This window comes from Osmerus mordax, chromosome 20 (assembly GCF_038355195.1).
Source record: "Osmerus mordax isolate fOsmMor3 chromosome 20, fOsmMor3.pri, whole genome shotgun sequence".
Taxonomy (NCBI): Eukaryota; Metazoa; Chordata; class Actinopteri; order Osmeriformes; family Osmeridae; genus Osmerus; species Osmerus mordax.
Window position 1 is genome coordinate 2,827,636 of NC_090069.1, and position 16,172 is coordinate 2,843,807.

Genomic DNA, 16,172 nt, shown 5'->3' on the forward strand with positions numbered 1-16,172 from the left:
CCCTACTTGCCTCGGGGGGAATGTCCCTGTACTTACTGTAAGTCGCTCTGGATAAGAGCGTCTGCTAAATGACTAAAAGTAAATGTAAATGTAGGGGAGGGGCTACTGACCGCTGATGACCTGTCCGAACAGCTCCTCGGGCGTGTCTCCGAAGAAAGGCACGCAGCCCACCAGGAACTCGTACAGGATGATGCCCATGGCCCACCAGTCCACCGGCTTGCCGTAGCCCTGCCGCAGGATCACCTCTGGGGCGATGTACTCGGGCGTACCGCACACCTGGACCATACAGAACATGGTTTGTCCACACCCAAATATTACAGTATCCCAACAAAACAACGTTGACTGCCGGTGTCATGTTGGAGGTCCGGACCCTCCGGTCCTAACGCACCTGCTTGTCAGAGAACTCCCTGGCGTCCTTCTCAATGTGGCCCTCGTAGAGGTTGGTGGTCATGTTCATCAAGCCCACCTTGGAGAGTCCAAAGTCTGTCAGCTTGATGTGGCCCATGGACGTGACCAGCAAGCTGCATGGACAGGGACAAAAGATGACGGAAGAGATGTTCACAACCAGAAGATCTTGCCTTAGACAAAGTCGTTTCAGGTTCATGTTGAGATTCAGGTTAATAATACAACAACAGGTCTGGGTATATATATGGCATCTTCTCAGTTAAGTGACCATGGTCAGGGGGAAGTGTTTTTGTATGTTTCGATCGAGACATACTTGTCAGGTTTGAGGTCCCTGTGGACGATGCCGTAGTTGTGGAGGTACTCCAGGGCCAGGACCGTCTCTGCAAAGTACATCCGGGCCATGTCCACTGGCAGGGGGCCCATGTTCTTCAGCAGGGTGGCACAGTCTCCTCCTGAACACACACACACACACACAGGTACAGGCATGAAGCTTTCACTAAGCTACTCTGTTGGGAGAAACTCCATGTCTGTTCTTTCTCGTTCGCCCATTCAGTCAGTCAGTACCCCCTCCCTCTCTATCTCCCCCTCCCTCCCTCCCTCCCCCTCCTTCCCTCTCTCCCTCCCCTACCAAACACTATGCTCAGTTCAGTCTTCAGGTCCGACTAAAACAACCACATTAACATCATGCAGTCACATTTGTATACGAGAGCATGTTAGAACGTTCCGGTCGAGGACGTCTTACCTTCCACGTACTCCATAACCATGCAGAGGTGCCTGCGCGTCTCGAAGGAGCAGAACATGGAGACCACGAAGGGGTTCTCGGCGAAGGTGAGGATGTCCCGCTCCACGAAGGCCTGCTGGATCTGGTTCCTCAGGATCAGGTTCTGCTTGTTTATCTTCTTCATGGCGAAGCGCTGCTTGGTCTCCTTGTGTCTCACCAGGTACACCGCTCTGCGAGGAGAACAGGGGACTGTCACACCGAGTGCTGGCTCAGCACAGTTATTATTACTGAGCTATCAGGTGCGGAACTGGCCAGGAGGAATTTAGATCTGTGGGTTTTAACACTAATCTTAGGGGTGGGGGGGGGGGGGGGGGGGAGTGTATTATAATATCCATTCCAGTCGATTACAGAACTGAAGAGGAATGTGGAAACTGGAAATGTGAGTAGAGGATATCCTTGATATGAATTCTAACTGCGGATCTCATCGAGATCCTGGAAGGCACAGCAACGGAAATGGTGTTGAAATTGATGTGTCCTGTCCGATGCGGAGCGAGATGATCTCACCCATAGGCTCCGTTGCTGATGAGCTTGGTCATCTCGAAGTCTATTTCGCAGGGCTTCCGCCTCGACTGGAGCGACGCGCTCAGGCTGTGGGACTGGAGGGAGGAGAGCAGGGGGGAGTTGGTGAGCACAGAGACGTCACAGCGATAGAGAGAACACGCAGGAGCTGGACTGCGGCAATCTGCTGGTTTTTCTCCCTCAGATGTGTTTTCTTGTCAGTGAGCTGACAGCAACTCTTGGGGAAAAGCCTGTGGTACTCACGGAGTCATCGGTCTCTGGGGTCTGTGCGATCCCGCTGTCGTAGCTGGTCAGCTGGGCTATTTCTACGAATGAAAGATAGACGTCAGTGAGGTGAATTCTTCAAATACGTGACAGTTCAAATTTAGCTTTTGACAAGGTTTTTTTTTTTTGCTATTTAGTTCAGGTAGGCCTGGTTCAAAAGAGCCATTTCAGTTTTCTGAACTCCATTCCAACCATTTGCCCTGGATTTAGATGTGCTTCCACCTCCAGGCCTAAAGGGAGTAGACAGCACTAACGACACACATTAGCTTTACACTTTAGCACTTAAAAACAGCCGTCTGCTGACTGGATACACATGCAGGGAGACGCTGACTGCAAGAAATCCTAAATGAGAGGAAATGGGCTGGAAATCAGAAGTGGCAACACTAACACATGTTGGTTCAGCCATCTAGAAAACTGCAACTCCAGAACAACTCGGTGTGTGTTTGTGCGCGAGTCTGTGTGTGTGTGCGTATGCGTGCGTGAGCTCCCATCAGGGATGTATGAACAGCAGAAGGTGGTATAACAGCAGCGTCAAATCGGCCTCTCTGCAGAGACCCTAAACACATTTGCGATGCCGTGTAACAGCTGTCCATCCCTGGACGGTAGCCCCCGGCCCCTCAGGCGCCGGGCAGGACAAGCGGGGGGAGACCCCCAGGGGAGGGGGAGGGGCGGTCTGATGAGCAGTGTGTGTGTATGTGTGTGCTTTTGTGCGTGTTTGTGAATGTGTGTGTGCGCGTGTCTATGTGTGTGCGCGTGAGAGAGTGCGTGCGTGTGTGTGAGTGTGTGTGTGTGAGTGTGTGTGTGTTCTGGATGTCTCTTTCAGGTCTGTGGGGAGGCCATTCCTTTCTAATTAGTGCTAATGGATGTCTGAATCAGGAGAGAGAGGGTCATTATGAGCAATCTGCTCCAAACAGTATGTTCCTCCACTTCTCTTTGTCTCAGATCCTCTTAAAACACAATACTGCAAAAGGTATTAGGAATAATTTGGACCAGGTACCATTTAATGCAATGGTGGTGGGTGCAATACCACGTACACTTTCAACCTGGTAAGAGGATTATAAAATTGAGAGACAAGTGGTTTGATTTTCAGCTCTAGCAATGCTCGACAAGGTTATGAGGAATCTAATATCCAAAAGGCTTTAATTAGACTTTACCAATTATCTGCGTCTAAATTTTGTCCGTTAGATCGAGAACTTTCATGAGGATTTCAGTGTGAAAAAGTTAATTAAAATTTGATCAACGATTGCCAATCCCTCAACATGACTTAGAAAATACAATGAAGGAGCTTTGGAAAATGGTGGTTAAGTAGATGCTGTCACACAGAATATCAGCATATCAATGGTGCAAACGAAGAGTTAACTACATCTGAATTTACAGCGGGTAATGAGTCCGAAATTAATAGTAGCAGAATCATTTTTTTATATATATTTTTGGCAGTTTTCATGCTTATTGGATAGTTTCTAAATGCAGTGTGACAGAAAAGGCATGAATAGACAGGAACCGAAGATATGCAGCAAAGGTCCGAGGCCGCCAGATTCGAACCCGCGCCGCTGCGCTAAGGCCTCAGCCTACAGCAGAGGAGGGCTGGTGTGGGCGCTCACCCTCCAGAGGGTCGCGGGTCAGGCCCAGCTGGCTGATGATGTAGCGGGGGATGTCAGTCTTGATGCCCTGGCCCTCCTTGGCGTGGCCCTCGGCAGCCTCCAGAAGGTGGTAGAACTCTTCTGGGTCAAACTCCTACACACACACAGACACACACACACACACACAACGTAAATTGATAGAAGAAAGTGCTTGGTTTCACACGGTTCTGTGTTGTGTACCTTGTTAGAGAAGATCTATAGATCTGATACGTTGGTAGAGATGAGGGAAGAATGCTCTCTACCTCTCTTTATCTCCCTCCCCCTCTCTCTCTCCCTCCCTCTCACTCCCTCCCCCTCTCTCTCCCCCTCTCTCTCTCTCTCCCTCCCACTCTCTCCCTCCCTCCCACTCTCTCCCTCCCCCCCCTCTCTCTCTCTTCCTCCCCCTCCCCCTCTCCCCCCCCCACCTCTCTCCCTCCCTCTCCCTCCCTCTCTCTCCCTCTCTCCCCCCCCCCCCCCCCTCTCTCTCCCTCTCTCTCCCTCTCTCTGGGACCGAGCACCAGGACGAGACATACCAGGCATTCCAGCAGGCGCGCCGGCCGGGCGATGACGATGAGGATCTTCTTCACCAGCTCCTTGATGAAGGCCACCTCCTGGCTCTCAGACCTCTCGGTGGACTGCACAGGGGCGACACGGCCAACACAACACACACCTTCAACATTTCACACAGCGCTGGGAACAGGTCGAGGGCGTATGGGCTGAGGTCGCAGCCACCGGTCAGGTCACACTTAAGATCCAGGTGCTCATAATAAACGTCACTTCAGAGGTAATTCAGCTTTTAAAAGATGCTTATTTCCATTTATAAGTGTCATATCAATAGTAAGTATTTATCATATTAGTATTAGCTACTTAGATAACTAATTAGTTAGTTGAACTGATGAATAAGGAAAACCCACCTCCTGAAAGAGCCTCTCCAGTTTGTCGGTGAGCTCGCAGAAGTAGCGTGACGTGATGTGACCCAGCCTGCTCTTCTCCAGGCAGTCTCGGGCCAGCTCGATGATCTGGTGGTGGGCAAAGCCCAGGACGCCGTCGGCCAAGGGGGGGACGCTCTCCGGAGAACTGCTCCGGATGATCTCCTGTATCCTCTCCTCCATCTGGGCCGTGGCCTGGGGGGGGAGAGGGGTAAACAGGTAAGGTATCTCCAGCCACTGACCCGAACCACGGGACAGGATACAGGGTTAAACAGGTGGACCTCTGGATAGACGGCGTGCGGTCCTAACCGGACTCACCTTTGGGAAACGTTCCTTGTACACGTGGTTCATCATGATAATCTCATGGTCACAGCATGATGGGGATCTTCCAGGGCTGAAAATCAGGAACAATCTCTCCGGTTAACATCACTTACATATCTGAGTGGCATAGAGCAGGAAATCAGAGCTAAATGCTCACAGCTCTAAAGAAGGCACACAGCAGTGTTTCACTGAGGTCGGGTGGTGACCTTTGACCCCCCCCCCCTCGTTCGCCCATCCTGCCCTTTGCCCCCTCCCCCTCCCCTCACCTGAGGCTGCGGGAGCGCGGTCGCATGGGCGTGACTCTCCGGCAGTCGTCCCCGGTGATGCTCTCCGTGCAGAAGTGCTTGGAGAGGAAGTGCAGCTCGTCCGGCGTGGGCTGGTAGGGCAGCTGGTGGAGCTTCTCCTGTGATGAACAGGACGACTGGAAATGAAATGAATATACATTGAACAAGAAAAGAAAAAGGAAAAGGAGGGGAAAAAGGGAAGATGTGCGCCTAACCCTTTTATTTCGGTTTTGCCTTGAATTGTTTTTTTATGCATATCTTATCGATATTGCTGACTGCATTATTATTATTTATTTATTACACAAAACAGCTATTATTGTGGATACTTTGATATATCACGGGTGGTCACAATTCCAATTCTATTATAAGTCAATCTTAAATTATTTGATATCATCCTTTATCGGCAATCTACATAATTAACAAATAAACCGTTTTGCAAAACGGTTTATCAAAAGCCTTTCTTTCCATCGCGCAAAAACCTCTCAACTTGATTGTTCTCACTGAAAACGTGACGACAACGAATGCTGTAGCTTATCAGCTTGGCAGGTGCCTCTGGGCCAGACCATCTCCTGTTTCTCATTCTGAAGTGTGTGTGTGTGTACTGGCTTTGTGTCAAGGCCATATTTACTTCCAAACAAATGTGCCATCTCCCAGAAGCAGTTTCTGGTGGTCTGAACCAAACTGAGGGGGGCACTTCACAGGAGCATCTGTTCACTGGCCTCTCCAGCGCTCCAGACTTAACAAGCAAGTCTGCCATCGCCAATGGCTAATGACTAATGAGGAAGTTGTCCAAGTGGGGCTTTGAAATTCATGATATTTGACTTACAAATACGAATACATTTATATTATAACTATATATTATACACACACACACACTTGTACTGTACATATATATATTTTATAACGACATAAAATATGATATCATACATACACGTTTTAATTAAGTGGTGTGACTGAACTAACTCTGGTTGATAATGGTTTGTCTAGTCGTGTTAGTCAGGGAGTGTGTTAGCTTGAGAGTGGGATTGAAGGGGCACGTACAGAGATGGTGGAGCTGGGTGTGTTGGTGCCATAGCCAGAGGAGGGGAGGGAGGCCAGAGACCAACGCCGTCCATCGGTCCTGAAAGACAACACAGACGACAGGTCGTCAAGGCTACCGTCAGCGTGGAGGATCCACCAAGGGCAGCTTAGCATGAATACACGGCGCCAATCACATTTTGATTCATTTAGCACCTTTATCTGAAGTGACATTCAAGTGGTGCATGTAACAAAGCAAGGCGGGGACTCAAGGATCAGAAGTGCACAGTTCGAAGTAATTACGATGATAATGATTACCAATGAATGCCGTTCAGGGACTTCATTGGTATGGTAAGATAAAAACTTTGAGATGTTTGCTGAGGGGTGAACTTGGGGCAGTATTAATCAACTTGGCTTTTCAAAACAAACCCCCCCAAAAACCTATTTCCAGTGGGCTGAATAGTGACATCTGGTTATAATTGCCAATCACACACACCAAGGAGAAACTGTACTCTGAATCTTAACCAGAGCACAAGGATAAACATCAAAATGAACGATGAAAGGGGTTAGACATATACAGTAGAGATAAATACTGTATAATACAGCAAGGACAGACATAGGACGACATGGATTTCGACAGTCGAGATGTACATGTCTGGGAGGGTAATGGAATTTGAACTATTGATTCATGAGTAACAAGATGGGCAAAGGGGTCCAATATTAATTTACCTGTCTGCTCTGTGGTAATGACTGTGAATCACAACAGCAAAAACATGCAAATTAATCATATTATGTCGAGGTTTTAAAATAAATTATCGCTTAGGCTGTTGGTAAAAACGATGACAAGCTGTTTAAAAACGCCACACAGTCACTTTGAAAAGCCTTTGAGGACAAGCCGTAAAAAAAAAGCCTACTTCTGATTTAAATTTTCATGAGACCTGTCAGAACATTCACTCATCATTTATTTTTATTTTTTTCTCTAAGCATCCACATCGGCCTACAGCGTCACACAATAAAAGCAGACAATTTCTCAAGAATAATTCCTCTTTAAAGTGACAAGGTTGGATGGTGTCTGAAGTTGAGAGTGGACTGAAAATTCACATTGTTCTTACCTGCGTGCAAAGGAGAAGTGGGCTGAGGCACTAGGAGAGAAGTTTCTGGGGCTGTCTTGTGGACTTGTTCCTGAAACGCAAAAATGACAACTCATTTATACACCCTTCTTTAAACAGCGTATTCAAATGTGTGTTTTTCTTTGATCTTCCAGTCTAAACCAGCCAAAACTGAGATGGTTTTATGGTACTTAAGCCACAAGACCAGTGAAACAATACCATCCAATCAAAACATACTACTAATATTGTAGATCATAGTATCTAGAGATACTCCAGATCAACATTATGTATTCCAAATTACAACCCAAAGTGGATATTTTTTGCCTAAACTATGAATAATTCAATTCCACCCCAGGTGTCAGTCACAGTAAAACAGTGTGAATCCACATATCTCAGAAGCTCTCAGGGGACAAGGATGAAGATCAAAATCTCAACAAAGACCATCTACTGTACTGTCTTCCAATGGAAGTTGGCCCCACAAGCGAAAAGTAACAATCTGAATATCAAACAAGTGAAATCTGTGATGCAGCATCCAGTACTTTGTGTTGAGGAATCTGGAGCTGCACCTGGGTTTTCTGAGAGACAGTGTTTTTGCTTTTCAGATGGGTATAGTTATAAGGCCTCAGAACTGTCTGACAGGTAGATGAAGAGGACGTGCTGCTGTAATAGCGACACAAAAGACATGTGAGAGCAGTTTGGAAACACTCAGGTCTACTTCGACATAAATAGACCTGAGAGTGGAACTGACTGAACACACCCTCAACCACAGTACAAACTAAAAACCTTGGGTAACAGTGGAAAATGCTGCACAACTGTAAACCGCTAATGCGAAAAAACCGATGGGAAGAAATCTAATGTATAAGGTCGAAACATTACAGTCCACAAGGCTCTTAACGGGAGCTTAGTGGACTTGATGGAGATCTCCAGAGTGGCAACCTTAAGCATCCGCACTCAAATGACTTCATCCCTCCCCTCCATCCCTCCCTCTTTCTCTTCATCCATATGCGCACCATCCATTTATTACCCCGGACTCGTCCGTTTAGTGGGATAGCTCCAGGCTGTTGAACGCATCAAACTGTGTGGATTTCCTGATAGACCCCAATTAGGCCGTGTGTTCCCTCACCAGTGAGGTTAAAGCCAAGCCTTCGTCCAATGTTAATTAGACATAATTAGCTCAGTCGCCAACAGGGAGAGTAAACAGTTAATTAACCGAGGACAACGATGGCACCCCCTGTGCCGATAAAGAGAGGGCTTCTCCAAACTGGGGAACAATGGGTGGAAAATGTCTCATTAAGACGTTGATGAATGTCATCCGTTTAAATCGGGCCACCGTGTCATTAAAGGCAGATAGAGACACAAAGTAACCATGCGCTCCTGACCACAGCTGAGAAGGTTTTCGATTTTCAGACACTCAAGAGAGAAAAATCAGGTCGAAACTTTGAAAAGTGGACATATGCTGGCCTCACGTACGCTTGATCCTAACAAAGGAAGAGGCTTGTTGTGTAAGCTTTACCCAAACCTGAAACCCAACCAGACCATTTACAGAATTAACGCCTCTCTTCAGCAAAGTTGTGCAACAGTACATTGTGGTGAATCTCCCGTTGGCTATAAAAATGAAACACATTTCGACCAAAAATACAGATTTCAAAAGGCAGAATCTGCTGGACAAATGTTCCTCTTCACATCCCCGTCACGTAGAAAAGCAACGCTCTTACCTAGAGTCCCTGTGTTTCGTCTGTGCCACAAAACCAAGTCTCCACACAGCTCAGTCCACTCGTGAGTGCGGGAGCTGTGAGGGTTCATCCTGAGAGCGGAGCTCCTGCTGCCAGGGTTAACAACGCTGTCTGGCCGTTCTCTATCCCTGGCCCTGTTATCGCTGCGCTGTGGAACAGGAAACGAGACGCCCTGGGGTGAACGAGAGCGCCCCTCCCTCTGCTCCCTGTGTACTTCCTTCCTGTGGGCCCCACACTTCCGGGTCCATTACAATGCAAAGCGCTGCCCTGCCGTGCCACTCTCCACGGACGCACGGCTCAGCGTTCTCACCAGAGGCCGGGCCGAGGCGCTGGCCTTGACAAAGAAGACAACGCTGTCGACTCCTCCTTTTCCCTTTTTTATATCGAATTTTTGGGGGGCATTGTCGTGTTTGTTTCAGACGGTTTGTAAGGGAAGTGTGACAGAAAAGGCAGGGGGAGAGAGAGGGAGAGACACGCAGCCAAGGGCCCAGGTCGGACTCAAACCCAGGCCACAGCCTCGAAAGGCCTCAGCCTACATGGTACACACACTTACCCGGTGAGCTACTGCGGCGCCCATACTCTTTATTTTCTTACCTTTCCTTGCTGACTGTACAGCACAGCTCATCTCCTTTTGAGATGGTTCCCATTTGATCCCCCAGACCATGTAACTACCAATTCCAAGCAATTCTGTATCCAATAAGTGGTTCCGGGGCCACGTCTGCTAAATAAGACTGGCGGACAGGCTAACGTTGGTGAAAAGGGGCCAGAGGTTGTGGGCAGGAGAAAGAACGGGACCTTGTGAAGAGCTAATGAATCAGAAACACATTGCACTTCAGACAAGTGTTTTTCCAGACCACATCTTCATTTGCCAAAGACAATGAGGCCCTTTCAGGCCAGAGGACCATGCGTACAGACGAGGCCGTCTTTGCATGCGAGCACAACGAGATCTCTGGTTCACCGAGCCACTTCACGCACACGTCCAAACCGAGGACTGTGCACGACACAGACCACACACACACACACACACACACACACACACACACAGGCTTACCTGTATGTGACGACAGGGGGGAATGGGGGCGCGGCAGGGCTGAAGATTGACCGCTTCCTATCAGGCTTTTTCGGTTGCTTGTTCTGCAGCTGTGGAAGCACAGGTAAGGCGTCACACGTTAAGACAGGACAGCTTAGTCACAGTTCCATCATTGGACATTTCCAGGTACTTTTTAAGTTCTTAGCAAACTTCAGTTATTCCACATCTACAGTGTTTCTATGATCCCAAATCAGTATTTCCTTACGGGTTTTGTACGTAAACAAACCTGTGCCACCAAGAGCCAGGGAGCAGAAGAACACAGTAGCTAACTCTCTCTCACACACACACACCACTGAGCAGAGCTACCAGACTGTCTAAGTAACCTATTCATAATAATAGCAGCCCTCATTAAGGCCTCTGGTTGGCTGTGGATGAACCAGGTCCCTGGACCATTAAACACAGTGGAGGCCTGCTTTGATAAAAAACTAGGCACAAAATATTAGGAGAAAGACATAAAAAAAAACACAAATTACAGGCAGCGAGGTAGCTAGCAGAGATTCAGTTCCTGCAGGATCTGGGAATTTAAAAGACTTTGGAAAGTTAACACAAAAGGTTGTGTTCCACCTACTACAGCACAGAACAGTCGAGTAGGAAGGTAGCATCCTGCAAAGCCACAAATCTGAAAGTTTGTCCGACGTGCCCAATAGTAAACAAACACATTTACTCGTTTCCGATTCAACCCACATACCGTGTTCTATGCCTTTTCCATAACCTGTACCATTTACAGCTGCCGGGAAACAGCATTGCGTTCCCCAGAGCATGTTGAGTATGTCTCCCAGGTTGTAGACAGCAGCCCAGGCAGACCTCCAGCTCTCTGGTGCAGTATATATACACAGCACAAGTTCCCTCTCAGCGACACCGTCCTACACACAGAACCCTGCCCTGTCCAGCTCCACACTCCTTCAATGCAGCTGAAGGACAGACAAGGCAGCCGTCTAATGACCCGCTTACTGCTGACGGCACAGATCCTCTTAACCACCAGGCTTAGAGGAGACCAAGCTCCCGCTCTGACGAGGCAGAATACACGGAGAACTGGGCCTGAGTATGTTTTGGAAAAGAAAGCCAGCTCAAGACTTTGATGATGGCCTGTGTAGTCGTTTTTGTGTCCGGCATAGTAGGCACTGGCACTGTTTCTTCGAATCTTTTCCTGTGTCATTTGGTTGACTGCCATGTTGTGATTCAAACACTCCTAATGACTCACGGATCTGTCTAATCTCTGGAAAAGTACTGCGTTATCGCAGCTGAAAAAAAGAAACACACACCCAAAACCCTGCAGTATAATTCCCAAACGGCATGAGTCTGGAAATACATAACTCCTGAAGAAAAAAAAAAAAAAAGAAAAAAAACCTACGACTGCAAGGTCAGACCTCAATGACATAAGTTACATAACCTGCACTAAGAGGCCTTCTATTTCACATAGGATGTTAAGCTGGTATTGTTGCACATGTCATCCAGCGTAGGCATGATAAAACATCCAGTCGTCCAGCATGAGAGCTCCCCTCAGACGAGGAGCTAAGCGCAGTGTGCTGCATGGTTAGAGGACAGATGGACAGATTGCTTCCTCACAGCCAAAGACACTACAGTAGCGGAGGGGCTGTTAGTGTGTGTGTGTGTGTGGGAGGGGGGGGAGTAAAAGAAAATTGACAAAGAAAGGATGGGTGTTGATAAAAATATAGAAAGCCAAACAAAGAGAGAGACAGATAGACACAGAGAGAGAGATACATAGACAGATAAAGGGAAAGAGAGACACAGAGAGAGAGAGAGACACAGAGAGAGAGAGAGAGAGAGAGAGAGAGAGAGAGAGAAAGAGAAAGAGAGAGAGAGAGAGACACTGAGACAGGGTGGGGGCCGGGTTGTGCGAGAGTCTGTCACGATGAAGAGAGTCTGTCACGTGAGAAGTCACAGCCTTCCGTGCGCCTCTGCTTTACGGTTCACCCCTACGGTGCCAAATAATACTCATTTCACAGCATTTTCAGTGCTAGAACAGAGGAACTGGATCCAAGCGACCCTTGTTGTCATGGCTGCGAGAGAGCACTACAGACTATAGGGCGTTTGACAAGAGCATCTTGCGCTACAGTCCTGCTAAGATGCCTGCTTCACTCTGAAAGCCTGAACTACCGGCTCACAATGACTACTAATGTGAACTGACCTGCAAGCTGCACGTGTTGAATATCTGCAAACTGGCATGATAAAAAATCATTATAAATAAAAGGTATTATTATTATTCTTATGAGAGTCAGGAAGGCCCCTCTGTTCTGCTGGTTGAAACACGGCCAAATTATGCGTCGCACTCAAGGGAAGCTGGTGGACTGAAGATTTGCATTCTGGGTGAGTCGGTGACCATATGTTGCTGGGCGAAATCCCACATCCAGCACACGATAGGAGAGGGAGGGGATTGTGGGATTTCGCTGCTAGATGAGACACACTCATATGTCCACATAGGAGAAGGTTGTTTACGCGGCGTGAACACAGCCATGCATATTCCATAGCCTACTCTGTACAGACAGCTCCACGCCATAAATCACGTTCCAGGGATGTTAATCGATCCCAGAACAGCTTTAACAGATCGCGCGTGTGTTCGTAGAGGGCAACCAGGACGTCTTGTATCGAGCATGAAGGAGAAAAACGTCAACTGCAGACAAATAACCAGGGTGGACTCTTACACAACGGAGGGTCTCTGCGTTGCGCAATCGGCGTTCAGGAATTTCTAAATGCATATCGTGATCTGGAATTCAAACTAAACAGATTGGGGCCCAGTCGTTTTGGGCCTCTCCCCCCCCACACACACACACACACACAATGTCCATTTACGAGTTGAATTGTTTTTACGTAACCACTTCCACCAAAGTCCTTGTTATCAGTAATGAAATGTCATCCACATATCTACTGTCTTAAATCTCTCTTAAGCTTCTTAAGATTATAGGAACAATCGCCAGGACCTGTTTTCTTCAAAACCCACATTCAGCCAAATCCATCAAAAATGTTGTCCGCAAGTGAAGTCAAGACTGTGAGCAAGTGAGTTTCTCCAACCCTGGTGACCAGGTGTGTTCCAAGGCTGTGATGACACACTCATTCGGTACACTGAGCAAGTGAGTTATGTATGGTCACATGTGGAGTCAGGTGGCTGAGCGGTTAGAGAATCGGGCTAGTAACCAGAAGGTCGCTAGTTCGATTCCTGGCCGTGCCACATGACGTTGTGTCCTTGGGCAAGACACTTCACCCTACTTGCCTCGGGGGAATGTCCCTGTACTTACTGTAAGTCGCTCTGGATAAGAGCGTCTGCTAAATGACTAAATGTAAGTGTAAGTGCTCAGTCAGAGAGGATCACAGTCGCAGATCAGACTATTTATACCTGCCCACAGTACTTCAGGATTAAGATTGGGCAAGGCCACACTTCTCTCCACTCCAATCTCTCATCCCCCTCTCCACAACCTCGTTTCAGACCCATAAAAGTGCTCAGAGAACATACCATAAGCACAGCAACTAATACCAGGCAGTTTGAACGAGACACACAGCATTGATTAGGCCTCTCTCTTTCCCCCTCCCTCTCTCTCTCTCTCTCTTTCCCCCTCCCTCACTCTCTTTCTCTCTCTCTTTCCCCCTCCTTCCCCCTCTCTCTCTCTTTCCCCCTCCCTTTCTCTCTCTCTTTCCCCCTCCTTCCCCCCCCCCCCCCTCTCTCTCTCTCTCTCTCTCTTTCCCCCTCCCTCTCTCTCTTCCTCCTTTACCTATATGAGGCCTGGCAGAACTAGATTTCTCCAGCTCGGGGGCTGTGAGAAGCAAGCAGATCAGCACCCGGGCTGAGGCAGGAGCAGGGGCAGGAGCAGGGCCGCTGGCAGGAGAGCCCAATGGGATTGTCTAACCAGACCCTAAAGAGGGGATGAAGGGGACCTGGATAGGGATGATAGGGAGAAAGTAGGCCAGTGCGAGTGTGCCGTACTGCAGATGCGAGAGATTCCTGGACGGGCTCCATGCTACGGTACGCTTCGCCAGTCTCAGGCGATACGCAAAAACCCCCCTTCACCTTACATCATGAAGGCATTGTTGAGCTTCGTAGGAAATCTGCTCTTTACAACCAGATTACAGACACTCTCAAGGGGCTAAAGTGAACAGCGTGTAAACATTTGAAGATGGAGGAGCCTGGTTTGAAGCACACCAAACTGGATTTCGAGTCGATCTGGCCTGCTGTTCCTGTCCGAGATGCTTTTTGTTATCCAGAGACATGGTGATATAAACAGTGCTTGATCTTTACTTGCCTCCATAAAATATTTTAGTGTCTTGCTTTATGACTTACACTCTCCCATGGTCGGTTAAGGCTTCAGAAATATATTTAACAGCACTTTCCACAAAAACCAATGCAAAGTCCGTTGACCCACCACGTTGTCCGCAAGCGGATCTCCTCATCTGTCTTTAAATGCAACTTCTTCATCACTGGTGAGCTGACGTAAGCCCAATGTCATAAACCTCATCTACGATAAGGAAAAGTCTCTCTCTCTCTATTTCACGCATTCTCTCTCTTCCATACCCCCCCCCCCCCCCCCCCCCCGCTTGCCTCCCACTCCCTGAGTTGGCAATGTTTTCAACATTTCTGCACAACAAGGTTTCAGCGCGGGTCTGCTTTCGGGCATTCGAGGATTCAGCTGTCAAAGCTTGTCTGTAGCGTTTAACTGTACAGCTGTGTTGCGTAATAATAATAAAAAAAACTCACCCTCACCACAGAAATGATCTCAATCCTCATCATTATTGCAACATGGTGTAAAGGACTGTATCCTCGACACCTATAATACTGAACGTTCCATGGGAGCGTGGAGGCCCTAATCCAAGTCCATCCCGGTTCAGGATGGAGGCCTCTGCTCCCATATGGCCCACCCTGCCCACCCTGCCCACGTGGCCCACCCTGCCCACCCTGCCCACATGGCCCACATGACCCACCCTGCCCACCCTGCCCACCCTGCCCACATGGCCCACCCTGCCCACCCTGCCCACCCTGCCCACATGGCCCACCCTGCCCACCCTGCCCACCCTGCCACATGGCCCACCCTGCCCACCCTGCCCACCCTGCCCACCCTGCCCACATGGCCCACATGGCCCACATGGCCCACATGGCCCACCCTGCCCACCCTGCCCACATGACCCACCCTGCCCACCCTGCCCACATGACCCACCCTGCCCACCCTGCCCACCTGTCCCTGTCTCAGCAACAACGATACACATCCAACCACATGTCTGATGACTTCAAAATCTGACAGGAATCACACGAGTCAGATGACCAGCCCTTACCTAGTCTAGGTAACCTTGCCGCGTTAGTCTACATTGACTGCGTTCGGTGGTTTGAATGTATTGTTTTCAAAGAGTCACGGGATGTTTTCACGCTGATAGACCCAGTGGATTGCATATGACAGTAATAGATTACAGACTGGAACTGTATGTCCTGAAATTGTCCTGAAATTTCTATTTGATATTAAGCTCCTCTCTGCGCTATAAAATAGGTCAGGCCATGGATTAAACTCAGTTGAAGAGACTGGACCCATAGAAGCGAATACAATGAACTGGTACAGACAATATGTAACTCGAACGTATCCCGTATCTAGCGTCACTGCTGAACAAAAGTTCACAAAAGGCCTTTGAATACATTAAAACTCGTTTCTCTCTCAGTATTACACCCCAGAAAACACAAGATAAACAGACATAGTCATAGACAACTACCCAATCAGCAGGCTCTGTTTTCCTACCAGAATCCGAGGGAAGTGGGCTAATCACAGGCTATTGTTGGTAAACCTCCATTGTATAAAGTCCAGGACTTGAAAGATACAGCCTTGATAGCAATCAGAAATTCACCCAACAGTGGAACTCACAAAGCAAATCACACACAATAGGGAAGCAACACCCGTCTGATTGTTCGGCCGGCGAACGTCATAAAAACATCTTCGAATGACCCCCAACCGCAACCCCTCCCTCTCTGTACTCTGCCGGCCAGGAGCCCCTCACCCGTCTTCGGGGTTCTGGAAGGTTCTTTACCTTTTAGACCGCCTGAGTCGGGCTCCATTGAGGAAGTGTGGCTTGTTAAAGTTGGAAAACGACGTCCACGGGTTGGACTCGGCCAT

The 16,172-nt window shown here is 48.4% G+C and overlaps 1 protein-coding gene across 3 annotated transcripts in view; it reads right to left on the reverse strand.

The window, feature by feature from the left end:
• Positions 1-16,172, reverse strand: part of mast4 (microtubule associated serine/threonine kinase family member 4) — a 28,220-nt gene extending 12,048 nt beyond the window's left edge. The window contains exons 1-15 of one of the 3 annotated variants that reach the window (XM_067258553.1): positions 16,087-16,172; positions 10,033-10,121; positions 7,252-7,321; positions 6,164-6,242; positions 5,105-5,259; positions 4,836-4,911; positions 4,503-4,712; positions 4,122-4,223; positions 3,571-3,703; positions 1,949-2,010; positions 1,691-1,782; positions 1,148-1,356; positions 719-857; positions 389-521; positions 111-276 (exon numbers count right to left, since the gene is read on the reverse strand). In XM_067258553.1, coding sequence (XP_067114654.1) covers positions 111-276; positions 389-521; positions 719-857; positions 1,148-1,356; positions 1,691-1,782; positions 1,949-2,010; positions 3,571-3,703; positions 4,122-4,223; positions 4,503-4,712; positions 4,836-4,911; positions 5,105-5,259; positions 6,164-6,242; positions 7,252-7,321; positions 10,033-10,121; positions 16,087-16,172 — 1,801 coding nt within the window. Of the gene's footprint in view, positions 1-110; positions 277-388; positions 522-718; positions 858-1,147; positions 1,357-1,690; positions 1,783-1,948; positions 2,011-3,570; positions 3,704-4,121; positions 4,224-4,502; positions 4,713-4,835; positions 4,912-5,104; positions 5,260-6,163; positions 6,243-7,251; positions 7,322-8,963; positions 9,072-10,032; positions 10,122-16,086 lie in introns of those variants that run through there. The other 2 variants (XM_067258555.1, XM_067258554.1) reach the window with 2 other exon arrangements.